The 14,703-nt window shown below is 44.0% G+C and overlaps 1 protein-coding gene across 1 annotated transcript; it reads left to right on the top strand.

Moving 5' to 3' along the window:
• The first annotated feature begins 1,763 nt into the window (after nt 1-1,763).
• On the top strand, nt 1,764-11,974 carry LOC311149296 (dual specificity mitogen-activated protein kinase kinase 2). The gene is made up of 11 exons (XM_084186425.1): nt 1,764-2,808; nt 3,079-3,289; nt 4,063-4,209; nt 4,587-4,664; nt 5,776-5,827; nt 6,655-6,779; nt 6,985-7,204; nt 7,398-7,462; nt 7,580-7,641; nt 8,059-8,104; nt 10,464-11,974. Exons 1-11 carry the CDS (start codon nt 2,720-2,722, stop codon nt 10,572-10,574), a joined length of 1,206 nt encoding a protein of 401 aa, XP_084042551.1. The 5' UTR covers nt 1,764-2,719; the 3' UTR covers nt 10,575-11,974.
• The last annotated feature ends 2,729 nt before the right edge of the window (nt 11,975-14,703 follow it).

Here is a 14,703-nt window from a genome sequence, read left to right as displayed (position 1 = left end):
ATTTGCCACATGCGCCGAATACGACAGGTGTAGACCAAATAATTAAAGAGCAGCAGTAAAAAGTAGGGAGGCTATATACAGGGGGTACCGGTACAGAGTCAATGTGTGGGGGCACAGGTTAGTCGAGGTAATTGAGGTAATATGTACATGTGGGTAGAGTTAAAGTGACTATGCATAGATAATAAACAGAGAGGAGCAGTAGTGTAAAAGGGGGTGGGGTGGGGAATACAATGCAAATAGTCCGGTAGCCATGATTAGCTGTTCAGGAGTCTTATGGCTTGGGGGTAGAAGCTGTTGAGCCTTTTGGACCTAGACTTGGCGCTCCGGTACCGCTTGCCGTGCAGTAGCAGAGAGAACAGTCTATGACTAGTGGCTATATAGATATCCTGGATGGGAGGGGGAGTAGAATTCAGCAGGGAGGAGAATGTGGCAAAGAGCTTCCTAGGGTTAGAGGCAGATGCTTGGAATTTAGAGTGGTAGAAAGTGGCCTTAGCAGCAGAAACAGATGAAGAAAATGTAGAGAGGAGGGAGTGAAAAGATGCCATGATTTGGACCATGATAGTTTGGACCATGATAGTTTGTTGGTGATGTGGACACCAAGGAACTTGAAGTTCTCAACCTGTTACACTACAGCCCTGTCGATGAGAATGGGGGCGTGCCCAGTCCTCTTTTTTTTCCCTGTAGTCCACAATCATCTCCTTTGTCTTGATCACGTTGAGGGAGAGGTTGTTATCCTGGCACCACACGGCCAGGTCTCTGACTTCCTCCCTATAGGCTGTCTCATCGTTGTCAGTGATCAGGCCTACCACTGTTGTGTCGTCGGCAAACTTCATGATGGTGTTGGAGTCGTGCCTGGCCATGCAGTCATGGGTGAACAGGGAGTACAGGACGGGACAAAGTCCAGGATCCAGTTTCAGAGAGAGGAATTTAGTCACAGGGTCCTTAGCTTGGTGATTAGCTTTGAGGGCACTATGGTGTTGAATGCTGAGCTGTTGTCAATGAATAGCATTCTCGCGTAGGTGTTCCTCTTGTCCAGGTGGGAAAGGGCAGTGTGGAGTGCAATAGAGATTGCATCATCTGTGGATCTGTTGGGGCAGTATGCAAATTGGAGTGGATCTAGGGTTTCTGGGATAATAATAAGGGTTTCAAGTCTCCCGAGTGGCGCAGTGGTCTAAGGCACTGCATCGCAGTGCTAGCTGTGCCACTAGAGATCCTGGTTCGAATCCAGGCTCTGCTGTAGCCGGCCGCAACCGGGAGACCAATGGGGCGGCGCACAATTGGCCCAGCGTCGTCCAGGGTAGGGGAGGGAATGGCCGGCAGGGAGGTAGATCAGTTGGTAGAGCATGGCGTTTGCAACGCCAGGGTTGTGGGTTCGATTCCCACGGGGGGCCAGTATGAAAATAAAAAAGAATAATGTATGCACTAACTGTAAGTCGCTCTGGATAAGAGCGTCTGCTAAATGACGTAAATGTAAATGTAATAATGGTGGTGTGACTATCTTAAAACAATGCCATATGTTAGCTTAGTAGAATCCTTCTCCAGGCTAAGACTTTTATAGGTTAAATATTCAAATGAAACACACATCTAATCAAACCTTTTGAAAAGTGAAGTAAGTTTGTAGTCTGAACTGAAGTAGTTGAGTAGGAAGTTGTAGAAAACGGCTTGATTGTAATTTCTACAACCTTCCATTGGAGGTCGCTATTCATGAAACAGACCTGTCCTAAAATACCGCGATAGTTCAATTGCTATGCTCATGATTGCTCAGTCTCGCGATTTTTGGAAGACCCCATGTTGCTTGGTCTCCACTAGATAGTACATTTAGACTTTCTGGTCGCGCTATCGCAAAAATGTGTTAATGTAAGGTTAGGATTAAGCATAAGTGTGGTTACGGTTAGGTTTACAATCAAAATTTAAATAGATACATTTTAGAAATAGGCGGGGTTTATAACTGTGGCAACGACCATGTTTCTGTTTCCTGTACAGAAACCCCGAAGCAACAATAGCTCACTTAGGCCGTTTACCATTGGAAAAAAATAAGTCAGTTCCGGTCTACTTAACTGAGTGTGTCTCACATAGACACCAATACAATAGCAGCTGGGTCCATTAAACCAGAAGAAAAAAAATAGAGTGGGGTGTCTCGCTTCCTTTTCACTCTGCGGAAGCCCTTCTCCGCAACCAAACTTCACACCCCGGCTGCATACAAGGGAAGGTCCACCGCTGCACCCCCCAAACCTTCGAAGGCCAACCATCCTCGGTCAGTGACCAGTCCTGTCAACCACCGCCGCTGTCCTTTCCGTGAGACCTGAGTGGCGAGGGCCGCTCCGATTTGAAGAACGCACCACACGATTTTCGTAGGGGAGCCGGTTCTAGAATCTAGTTATCGCCTAGCAGCTAGCTTGCTAGCTAGCCAAGAAGCGAAAGGAACAGTAACGTTAATGTGTTGTGTAAGAAATACAGATAGTTTGTGAAATATTCTGTACTCGTTAACTAGCTAAATTAGCTATCTAAATAGCCAAATGCACCTGACCTGATGGTGACGTGCATCTGGGATTGTCTTTAAACACTTATCTGCCATGCTCGCAAAGTAACGTTAACCAGCTAAGTCACAGACCGCCAGCAACATTTACCCCTGTTGCTCTTTTAGAACAACGTTGAAATATCAGTTAATTGTATTGATTTGCTTCGGAAAGTCGTCCAGGGCACTGTCAAATATTTCGAAATGGCTCCGAAGAGAAGACCCGTTCCCCTAAATATCACGCCCATTGGAGAGGGGCAGTCCATCTCCACGAACATCGATGCTGCGTCTGAGTGAGTACTCATGGGATGGCTGAGGGCATGTCTACTGTACTGATATTAGGGAAATGCTGGCTCCGGGGACTGTAGATGGACAATTTAGTTCCAGGCCAAAACTAACCTAAGTAACACTAGCTTAACACACCTGATTCAAACCAATCACGGGCTCAGTGATTAGTTGCTTCCGGTTACTGCTGGGCTAGAACAAAAATGTGCAAAGATGTGTTCCCAGGAAAGAATATGGTTGTTTAATATTCTACTGTGCCATGTATATCTCCTTCTTAGAGCCAATCTGGAGGCGTTACAGAAGAAGCTAGGAGAGCTAGATTTGGACGAACAGCAGAGGAAACGTCTGGAGGCTTTCCTCACCCAGAAAGCCCAAGTGGGCGAGCTGAAGGATGATGATTTCCACCCCATATGTGAGCTGGGCGCTGGCAACGGTGGAGTGGTCAACAAGGTCCGCCACAAACCCTCCAGACTGGTCATGGCCCGGAAGGTGAGTCTAACCTTGTATCTACTTTTGACATTTTTCTCCAAACCCAGAGTTTTAGATCTATGCTACACTACTGAGACTGTTGAAAGAAACCAGGTCTACACACAAGTCTAAGTCGGTTTATGACTCTGAAACTAATAAGTTATTCTAGATGAGCAGTAGACCCTCTTAGGCCTCACTCCCCCCTATCTGAGATACCTACTGCAGCTCTCATCCTCCACATACAACACCCGTTCTGCCAGTCACATTCTGTTAAAGGTCCCCAAAGCACACACATCCCTGGGTCGCTCTTCTCTTCAGTTCGCTGCAGCTAGCGACTGGAACGAGCTGCAAAAAACACTCAAACTGGACATCTCTTCATTCAAAGACTCAATCATGGACGCTCTTACTGACAGTTGTGGCTGCTTCGCATGATGTATTGTTGTCTCTACCTTCTTGCCTTTGTGCTGTTGTCTGTGCCCAATAATGTTTGTACCATGTTTTGTGCTGCTACCATGTTGTTGCTACCATGTTGTTGTCATGTGGGGTTGCTACCATGCTGTGTTGTCATGTGTTGCTGCCATGCTATGTTGTCTTAGGTCTCTCTTTATGTAGTGTTGTGGTGTCTCTCTTGTCGTGATGTGCGTTTTGTCCTATATTTTTATTTTTAATCCCAGCCCCTGTCCCTGCAGGAGGCCTTTTGGTAGGCCTTCATTGTAAATAATAATTTGTTCTTAACTGACTTAAGGTTAAAAATAGATTATTCTGATGTTGATCTGATCTCTTCTCCTCCACAGCTCATCCACCTGGAGATTAAGCCTGCCATCAGGAACCAGATCATCAGAGAGCTGCAGGTGCTCCATGAGTGTAACTCTCCCTACATCGTGGGTTTCTACGGGGCCTTCTACAGCGATGGCGAGATCAGTATCTGTATGGAGCACATGGTAAGAGTGAGAGAGACCAAGGTTTGAGTTGAGGGGGAGGGTCTGATTTACCTCAGTCATTGAACTAACTGTCCTGGAATGATGCAACGTGTTGGAAGACAATGGGGGTCCATGGCAAAAAGGCAGATGTGTGAACATTTGTGTGTGGTTTTAAGACTGCAATGGTGCTTATTATAGGACCTGTGGGATAACACTAGCAAACCAGTTGTAACTTTGTTTTAACAAGTTGAGATGTTGCAATAGTTGTTACGATATACCTTAATCTTGTCATGCACCTGGAGTTATTGTGTATTACAGTATGACAAAACAATACAAAATGCTGACCATGTACAGTAGCTGTGTGTGTCAGACATTAAGCCGTGGCCTGTTGGGTACAGGATGGAGGCTCTCTGGATCAGGTACTGAAGGAAGCCAGGAGAATCCCTGAGGAGATCTTGGGCAAAGTCAGCATAGCAGTGAGTATTACACAACAATGAAGATTTTAATGTATTATTTGTGCTTCATTTAATGGTACTTGTTTTATTTTGTAGATGTCTAGTTTTATCTAGTTTTATAGCAAATTTTCTGCAATTCTACGCATATTGCCATAGGGTGGAGAGAAATGTTTGCAGTTTTTTAAATGCTGACCTGAGTGACTAACAAAAGCAATTTAAACAAGTTTAGATAGCTGGCCATAAGACAAATTACCAATCTAAAAAGTTTTAGCTGACAAGGGTTAATTGAGTGACTGACATAACAAGATAAAAACTACTGATGCACAACCACATTTTGAGGGGAATTGATCTGCGGGCCACAACAACTCCCTGCTCTAAACACAACAACTTCACAGTATGTCACACCTGTGATCAACTGCACTCTGGTTAAAGGCCCAATGCAGCTGTTTTCATGTCATTATAAAATAATTTCTGGGGAACAATTAGTACATTACTGTAATATTTTTTCATTAAAATTGTTAAAAAAAAGAAACAAATAGCTTTTTTGCGAAAAATTATTTATCAAACAAACATTTTGCTAGGAATGTCTGGGAGTGGCCTGAATGAGGGGCCTAATAGGAGGGACATATAACCTGAAAACTATCTGCTATTGGCAGAGAGGTTTGGAACTCACTTTGTGGTCTATTAATTAATACCGCCAGGCAAGCCAAAACTCCACCCATGCAAACCCTGCTTATTAGAAGTTCCTGTGTAAATTGTATTTTCAGGAAATAACACTCATACATTTTTTTTCTCTCACTTTTACAGTGTTAGTTTCACCAGTTGTTGTAGAATATGATAGGAAAAACAGAATTTGGACTGCACTGGGCCTTTTGGAAGGAGTTTCTTATTGTTTCTCAATAGACTGCTTTTTCTCCTGTCATTGTGATAATCAGGAGTCACAGGAAGCTCGACATGCAAGACCTCACTGTTCACACTGTGTGTTTTTGATGTGATATCCTGAATGGATGTAACTATGGACCCAGGCAGGGTGAAACATCTCAGAGCTGGTCTTTGTGTATGATTTCAGGACCAGGAAGTGTGGATGACGATGTGTTGTGTTAAATAAAATGTTTGCATCTCACTTTTAAAGGTACTCAGAGGACTTGCCTATCTGCGGGAGAAGCACCAGATCATGCACAGAGGTAAGAGACATCTCTCCATATAGAATGTATGTGTTTTTGTGCATATTAACGATATGATTTGAGACCCTGGGTAGTGTTTTATTTGGATGTATTGAATTAGTGTGAGGTCTATAGTGTATTTGGGTGTATCTGGAGATGAGGGGATGTACTGTAAAAAATAAATTAAAAAAAACCTGTTGTCTTTAAGGTTTTGCTGTCTAGTGTTGTTCTGGAGCTGAGGGCGGTGGTGAAGTGTTTTGAGCCGAGTGTTTTTTTTATTTTAGTTGAGGGCCCTGATGTATATGGAGCCGATGGGGTGGGCTCTGGTGTGTTGGGGTGTAGTTGAAGGCGGAGCTGAGGGCCATGGTGTATGTTAGTGTTTTGGGCTGTGGGGTTGTTAGGCAGCAGAGCTGAAGCAGAGCAGAGCTGTCTAGGAGCCCAGTCGGTAATTACAGGCTCTCCAGTGTGATTACATGGCAGCCACGCCCTGCAGTCCCCTCTCTCTGTCACGCCACCTCTCATACTTGCCCCTCTGTCTGCTCTGAAGTGGGAGGGGTCACCACAGAGGATGGATAGCAGGTCTACTACACCCCATTATTGAGAATTTTTCCAGACTAGAGGGATTGAGGAGGATTTGGCTTGTTTGTATGGTCTCAACTGTAAATGTTGCGGTCAGTGCTAGCTAGCAGAATCAGTGGCTTTGTGAAATGTGTCAGTGGTGAGGTGTCTGGCATGGGACAGGGACAGGGACAGGGAGACATGGGGAAGGCGCAGCTAGGGCTGCTGGGTCTGGGCCCCCGGCCCTCTCGCTCTGACACCTCAACTGTCCTCCCTGCTCTGCCACACAGACGTCAAGCCCTCCAACATCCTGGTGAACTCACGCGGGGAGATCAAGCTGTGTGACTTTGGCGTGAGTGGCCAGCTCATCGACTCCATGGCCAACTCCTTCGTGGGAACGCGCTCCTACATGTCGGTGAGTCAGCTCTCCCTCCCCTGCCCAGGCCGCCCTGCCAAGAGCCGAGGCCGTACCCAGTAGAGGGCTGTGTGGCACGGAGGCAGCCGCTGCCAGCCCTGTCCCCTTCCCTCAGACACCTGGAGGGAGTGATGCACAGAGCCGCCCGCCCTGCCTGCCCATTTGGCCCACTCTGGGTGTGACGTACGTGTGTTTTCCTCAACAGCCGGAGAGACTGCAGGGCACACACTACTCTGTGCAGTCGGACGTGTGGAGCATGGGCCTGTCCCTGGTGGAGCTGGCCATCGGCCGCTACCCCATCCCCCCGCCTGACGCCAAGGAGCTGGAAGCTATCTTTGGCCGGCCTGTACAGGACGGAGCCGAGGGGGAACCACACGCCCCCTCCAACCGCCTCCCCAGACCACCAGGAGGACGACCAGTCAGCGGTTAGAACACACCTGAAGCCCTTTCTTCTCACGCAATATTACGACACAGTAATAATATAAGTGCTTTTCAAACAGATTTATTTTTGCTTTTCAATAAAAGGTATCCTGGAAGCAAAACAAAATATATATATTTTTGAATGTTTTATTTTATTTACGATTTCTACATTTCTCTCCATATTCTCCTCTTCCTCAGGACATGGGCTGGACAGTCGACCTGCCATGGCTATATTTGAGCTGCTGGACTACATTGTCAATGAGGTCAGATGAACTGCTGACTCCACATATTATTCTCCTTATTACACGTTCTCCTTGTCCGTGTGCTCTGGTCATTTTAAATGAGTTTTGTTCTCTTGCATACCTTCTCCTCATTCCCAGCCTCCTCCCAGGCTTCCACTCGGTGTCTTCACCAACGATTTCCAGGAGTTTGTGACAAAATGGTGAGCCCAAGCATTCATCATATAAGAATACTGCCCATTACCTCAGCACCTTTTATTGTCAGCATTCAGACAGAATCCCCAGTTGGTTTACTATGACTGTTTGGTGGCTGTGTGTGGGCTCTCCACACACCTTGTGAATTGCATCCACTAGGCAGAGCCTAGAGCAATGTGGCACAAACTTAGATTCAAACGTCATTTTCTCATCTCTAGAGAAATTACTTTATATTCGGTCAAGTCAGCAAAATGAGAAGGTGCTTATTGTGATTTCCTGTGCTGCTAACCTACTCCAAGAACTTCTGGAGGGATTAGAGACAAACATATTTCATAGTGGAGAAAGCTTTCCTTTTATTTCTCTATGCGGGGTTTTCTAATGATTTCTTGGGAGTCATGGAGGTTATCAACTGTTTGTGTTAATAGTCTGATCAAGAATCCAGCGGAGAGAGCTGACCTGAAGATGCTGATGGTGAGTAGCTAGCAACTGTTATCGCCATTGACTGTTACTTGAAGTGCATCTACAGTTGAAGTCGGAAGTTTACATACACCTTAGCCAAATACATTTCAACTCAGTTTTTCACAATTCCTGACATTTAATCCTAGTAAAAATTCCCTGTTTTAGGTCAGTTAGGATCACCACTTTATTTTAAGAATGTGAAATGTCAGAATAATAGCAGAGAGAGTGATTTATTTCAGCTTTTATTTATTTAATCACATTCCCAATGGGTCAGAAGTTTACATTCAATTGTTTAACTTGGGTCAAACGTTTCGGGTAGCCTTCCACAAGCTTCCCATAATAATTTGGGTGAATTTTGGCCCATTCCTCCTGACAGAGCTGGTGTAACTGAGTCAGGTTTGTAGGCCTCCTTGCTCGCACATGCTTTTTCAGTTCTGCCCACAAATTTTCTATAGGATTGAGGTCAGGGCTTTGTGATGACCACTCCAATACCTTGACTTTGTTGTCCATAAGCCATTTTGTCACAACTTTGGAAATATGCTTGGGGTCATTGTCCATTTGGAAGACCCATTTGCGACCAAGCTTTAACTTCCTGACTGATGTCTTGAGATGTTGCTTCAATATAGCCACATTATTTTCCTTCCTCATTATGCCATCTATTTTGTGAAGTGCACCAGTCCCTTCTGCAGCAAAGCACCCCCACAGCATGATGCTGCCACCCCCGTGCTTCACGGTTGGGATGGTGTTCTTCGGCTTGCAAGCATCCCACTTTTTCCTCCAAACATATCGATGGTCATTATGGCCAAACAGATGTATTTTTGTTTCATCAGACCAGAGGACATTTCTCCAAAATGTACGATCTCTGTCCCCATGTGCAGTTACAAACCGTAGTCTGGCTTTTTTATGGCAGTTTTGGAGCAGTGCCTTCTTCCTTGCTTACCGGCCTTTCAGGTTATGTCGATATAGGACTAATTTTACTGTGGATATAGATACGTTTGTACTTCTTTCCTCCAGCATCTTCACAAGGTCCTTTGCTGTTGTTCTGGGATTGATTTGCATTTTTCGCACCAAAGTACATTCATCTCTAGGAGACAGGACGCGTCTCCTTCCTGAGCAGTGACGGCTGCGTGGTCCCATGGTGTTTATACCTGCATACTATTGTTTATACAGATGAACGTGGTACCTTCAGGCGTTTGGAAATTGCTCCCAAGGATGAACCAGACTTGTGGAGGTCTACAATTTGTTATCTGAGGTCTTGGCTGATTTCTTTTGATTTCCCCATGATGTCAAGCAAAGAGGCACTGAGTTTGAAGGTAGGCCTTGAAATACATTCACAGGTACACTTCCAATTGACTCAAATGATGTCAATTAGCCTATCAGAAGCTTCTAAAGCCATGACATCATTGTCTGCAATTTTCCAAGCTGTTTAAAGGCACAGTCAACTTAGTGTATGTAAACTTCTGACCCACTGGAATTGTGATACAGTGAAATAATCTGTCTGTAAACAATTGTTGGAAAAAGTACTTGTGTCATGCACAAAGTAGATGTCCTAACCAACTTGCCAAAACTATAGTTTGTTAACAAGAAATTTGTGGAGAGGTTGAAAAATGAGTTTTAATGACTCCAACCTAAGTGTATGTAAACTTCTGACTTCAACTGTATGTAGTTGGACAGTTTAGCTATGTTAGTTAATTGAGGTTTACAAACACTTTTTTTTTTTTGCAAATTGGCTCAGGGGTCGTATTAGCGTTCAGAAATCTGCGTTTTCAAAACGCAGACATTCAAAAAAGATGCGTTTTAAACCCTTTCACCTGCGTTTCATATTGAAAGTCAATTGTTTTTTTTTCTTCAATAAAGTGATCAGGGGCGTGCAACTACAGTTTTCCTTCACACAAAATGCAACACATTCGGCAGAAAATTGCTTCATTTTCATGAGATGACCATGGCCATCATATCTAATGTTTATCATAGAAAGAATGTAGCCAGCTACATTTCCTAATGTTTTGCTTTAAGTTAATCTTCCATTTTACCAGAGAAAAGTACAAAGAGAAAAGTACTGGATAAAAGTAGCTTCACATCAGTCAGAGCACTGTCTGCTGATGGAATGCCTGTTCGTGAATGTGGGGATTTGATTGGTCTGATGTATCTGAAGCCAAGCAGAAATTACAATAAGAAGAATTTAAGATCTGCGTTGATAAAACGCAGCAATATGTTTCTTATGCGTTTTATCACATTTCTTCTGTGTGGAAAAACGCCAAATTCTGCGTTAAAGTGACCACTGTGGCTATGTTCCCTACTGTACATGCCCTTTCGATATTAGCCATGAACTAATTCTAATATATTCATTAACTTGCGTTTGTTATTTGTTTAGAACCACACGTTTATCAAGCGTGCTGAGGTGGAGGAGGTGGACTTTGCTGGCTGGATGTGTAAAACCATGGGCCTCAACCAACCCAGCACCCCCACCCGCGTCACAGAATGAACAGCCCAGCGCCAAGCTGCTTCCCACATTAGGATCCCTGGTGTCTCACTGTCACACACACACACACACACACACTTTGGCACCTGTTTCGTCTTGCTCTTAAAGGTTTCAGCACTCTCTCTAAAGTACACTTATCATCAACAGGGCCCATTGACTCATTGTATGACCACAGATTTCCCATGCCAGTGTCAGGGTAGATCTACACACAAGTCATGCTCTTTTTCTCCAATCATCATGTTAACGAGAAGGTACAAAGCATGAAAGGGCTGCCAGTTTATAATTTATTAATTGCCATTGTTATCATCTTACCACATTTGTATTGTGGCCTCCTGTAGCTCAATTGGTAGAGCATGGCGCTTGCAACGCCAGGGTTGTGGGTTCGATTCCCACGGCGGGCCAGTATGAAAAATGTATGCACTCACTAACTGTAAGTCGCTCTGGATAAGAGCGTCTGCTAAAATGACTAAAATGTAAAAATGTATTGATAAATTCTGTATTAATATTGGCAAGAGAGTTGTTAAGGGTTTGTGCAACTGCATATTAGTGAAGGCTGTAGAGGGGCCATCTTTGACAAAGAAAAGGTGTCCATGACAGAAATCACTGGAGTCAAGTGCTTTGTATTCACAGGAGGACAGCAAACCAAAGAAGGTACTCATCATGACTACTAATGTTTTGCATATAATGCCTTATCAAAGTACTTAGTTTTGTACATTCATGACCAGTATTTTTTTGAGAGAGGAGTACTTTGAATGTTGACATTTTTATTTGATTATAATGGTAATTAAGCAGTTAACAAATGTGTTCATTTTACAAAATGGCATGATTTACTATCTTATATATTTTCCAGACTCCCAAGATCATGTTTTTTTTTTTTACTTGTCTCTGTATCAACTGCCTGAAACGCTCATCTGTGTCAACTCAGAATCTGTCCAACACCTTGACTACAGCTGCTCTGAAATGTTCAGATTTTTGCCAGTGTACTCAATTTATTCCCCCAAGTGTTTTTGGTTCTGCTCGCACTGTTCTGCTTTGCGTGAGTACGTGTAACTTACACGCCAAGCTTTCTTTTGGTGAAGCCGTGGTGACTGGCTCTGGTGGGGTGGTGGTGGTAAAATGTATTAATTAGCCTGTCGTCTGTAAGAGACCCCGTATGTATCATCTGCTTCTGGCTGACATTCAGAATTCCCAATAGACTTGCATTCGTTGCTAACAAAGTGAAAGCATTGTCGCCTGTATGTGTATAAAGCTATATAAACTGTACGCAAGTGCTATTTTGCAGTCTTAAGGAAACCATTTTTGACTCGTTTAGACTGAAATGGAAGAAATGTCATTTTATCTAAAAAAAAAAAGGGTGTTGGATATTGTTATAATGTAAAAAATAAAACGTATTTCTGAATGTATATGGCAACCTTGTTTTTATGTGGGAGGGTTTTGTGGTTAGTTGTTAAGGAGCAAATATTAAATTGTGCTTTCTATTGGGAGAACTTAATGGCTTTGCCCTATTGCAGGAGCGTTCCTTTAGAAACCGAAGTTGCTACCTAATACTTAAGGAGGAAAGACGGGAGGTAAGTGCCAAATGATGCTCTTAACCCAGGTTATAACATGCTACACAAATCTAAGGTGTCTTCAACTCTTGAGTTATGGAGCTGCAACACATAGCTTCCAGTTAAACAATTCTTTGGATACGTATTTTAAAACCAAAACACTTTAGGAGATACATTCCGTATTGCTCTTAAGTATTGTTTGATTAAAGTGTCTCGCCTTTGGCCTGAATTAAATCGAAACCATGACTCAGCCACAAATGACAAAAGCAGAGTTGCTGGTGGGTGTCCGTGGTGGGGAAGACTACTTTATATTGGACTGTAAAACTGTATTGTAATAAACATGGCTGACATCATCTGGCCTGCCAACCAGAAGGGAAAATTAACCAGTCTGATTGTTCGCTAATTATTTTAGACTTGTAGGAAAACGGTATAGTTAAATCGTTCAGATGTACAATGTATTGGATGTTAAACTGCAGAACTGTCACAAATATTAATTTATTGATTTATCGCTGTTATTATAGATTGTAAATTGTTTATATCAAGTGTCCGTATAGCAGGGGTATTCAACCCTACGAGGTCCGGAGCCTGCTGGTTTTCTGTTCTACCTGAAAATGAATTGCACCCACCTGGTGTCACAGGACTAAATCAGTCCCTGATTAAAGGAGAACAATGAAAAAACGCAGTGGCACGCGCTTCGAGGTCCAGAGTTCAGTTTGAGGGATGTATAGCATAGATCCTGATCAACTAAAATGATCATGCATAATTTTGTATATTCAGCGTTTTGTCTGTGTGAACTACCTCTGCTACCTGCTGTAGTGCTGACACTGCCCTCTAGGCTGGGTGTGTGTTACTGCCTCCCCCATGCTGTCAGAGCATGTCTAGCCGAGTTCTCCTCACAGTGCCAAGCCATGCCACACAGTGTGGGGTGCAACAGATTCCAGTCAGACCAAGGAGACACCGGTCATGGCTAGCTGTTTCATCACATTACATAAGGTAAGCTGTCACTTCATACATGATGTGTTCATACTCAGTGTGTTGTCTGTTAAAGATAGTTTAGAGTATGGAAGATCTCCATCCCACGCTGACTGGGACTGTCCAGGTGTGCAGTGTAGAAAATTGAAAAAGTGCATAGGCATGTTAGAAATTAGTCAAAATGAGTTGTCCTTATAAGAGATATAAAGCCGAACGATTTGATTTTGACTGGTGCCTTACACGCCACCGAAGAAACATTGGTAAAAGTGGGCTTAGTATGACTGAAGAGGTGAGGCATGTTCTGTAGGCTTACCTGGAAAAGGTACAGGTATTCCAGTACAACGTGAGAAGGGGGAGGGACAGAGGTAGAGGGAGAGACTGAGCGTCTCGAGGGGGTTGCTGGCAGCCCCTGTGCCCTGGAATGTACCAAGGCTTGTTTTTGGGGTGGGACACTGACCTCAGGCTATGGGATGGGTGGGTGCGATTCGTCTCGCGCAGAGAGAGAGAGAGTGAGAATATACAGTAGAAGAGAGAAAATACGAACTGCAATCAAATCATGCCCAATTAATATGGACTCTGTTGACAACTGTACCGACATCTATTTTCAACAGCAAGAGGATGAAGTAAAGTGCTCATTTTTTATGTCATTAATATAACAAATGTCCATTCTTGATCACAGACGAATATCTCTTTTACTTTTCTCCCCAGAGAGGAGCGCAAGAGAAACATCTAGGGGAATGCTGTTTCTTTAAGAGAGAAAGAGCGAAAGGGAGGGACCTCTTTGCCCTCCAGAAACCAGGAAGGGAATTGAGTTGATCTGCTGCTGCTTGGTTAGCGCATATGGGGCTTTGAGCAGCACGACAGTTAGAGAGAGAGGGAGAGAGAGAGAGAGGAGGAGAGGAGGGCTGACCCATAACAAGCACCACCACGGCCATCGCAGGTGAGCAAAAAGCACTCCCGCTGTCCGCCCTGGGCCTGTCGACCGGAGGGAGCAGGCACAGGAGGAGAGGAGAAAGGAATGAGGGAGGGAGACAGAGGAGAGGGGAGGGGGAGGGGGAGGGGGGGGGGGGTCGCAGTCAGTAGTTATGGTTCTGTTTTTATTTCTGCTAAAATACTTATCTGATTCCTGCTTTTACCTTTTGGGGGATGATGAGTTTTATTTGGTGTGTTTGAGGCATTAACTTTTCGGGCAGGTGGAAGCACTTAGAGGATGAGGTGGATGGGGGGGCGGGGGTGGGTTCTGAACAAGAGGAAGGAGGAACCAAAAATAATTATATAGAACAAGGTACGATGACAAGCGAATGACATTAACTTTTCGGAATTTGTCATTCACTAAGAACTCATGCTTGGAGAGAAAAGTTACGAGCAATGTGTGTTAAATATATTTTAGCTGGGTTGGTCATTCTTTCCTGCTGATTTGGAATTGATCAGAATAGAAATTAGTCTTAATTTAGGTCAGGCGTCTTGAAGTGTGTTTAAAACGTAGACAGTGGGGTAGTGCCACTGAATACAGTGTTTGGATGTGGCTTTGACAGTTTTGGTCGAGAGTCTTTTGTTAGTATGCAGCACAGCCCTGTTTGATGGCTGGTTTGTACTTTTAATACCTGGCATCC

The sequence above is a fragment of the Coregonus lavaretus genome, assembly GCF_964263955.1.
Source record: "Coregonus lavaretus genome assembly, chromosome: 21".
In the NCBI taxonomy this organism is placed as follows: Eukaryota; Metazoa; Chordata; class Actinopteri; order Salmoniformes; family Salmonidae; genus Coregonus; species Coregonus lavaretus.
This window is presented reverse-complemented; position numbering and strand designations above follow the sequence as displayed.

Bases quoted from the DNA above. Each gene is read 5' to 3' on its own strand.
- LOC311149296 (XM_084186425.1), top strand. From the start codon at position 2,720: ATGGCTCCGAAGAGAAGACCCGTTCCCCTAAATATCACGCCCATTGGA. The intron at 4,210-4,586 runs GTAAGAGTGAGA...TGTTGGGTACAG, and splicing joins GTATCTGTATGGAGCACATG to GATGGAGGCTCTCTGGATCA. The intron at 6,780-6,984 runs GTGAGTCAGCTC...TTTCCTCAACAG, and splicing joins GAACGCGCTCCTACATGTCG to CCGGAGAGACTGCAGGGCAC.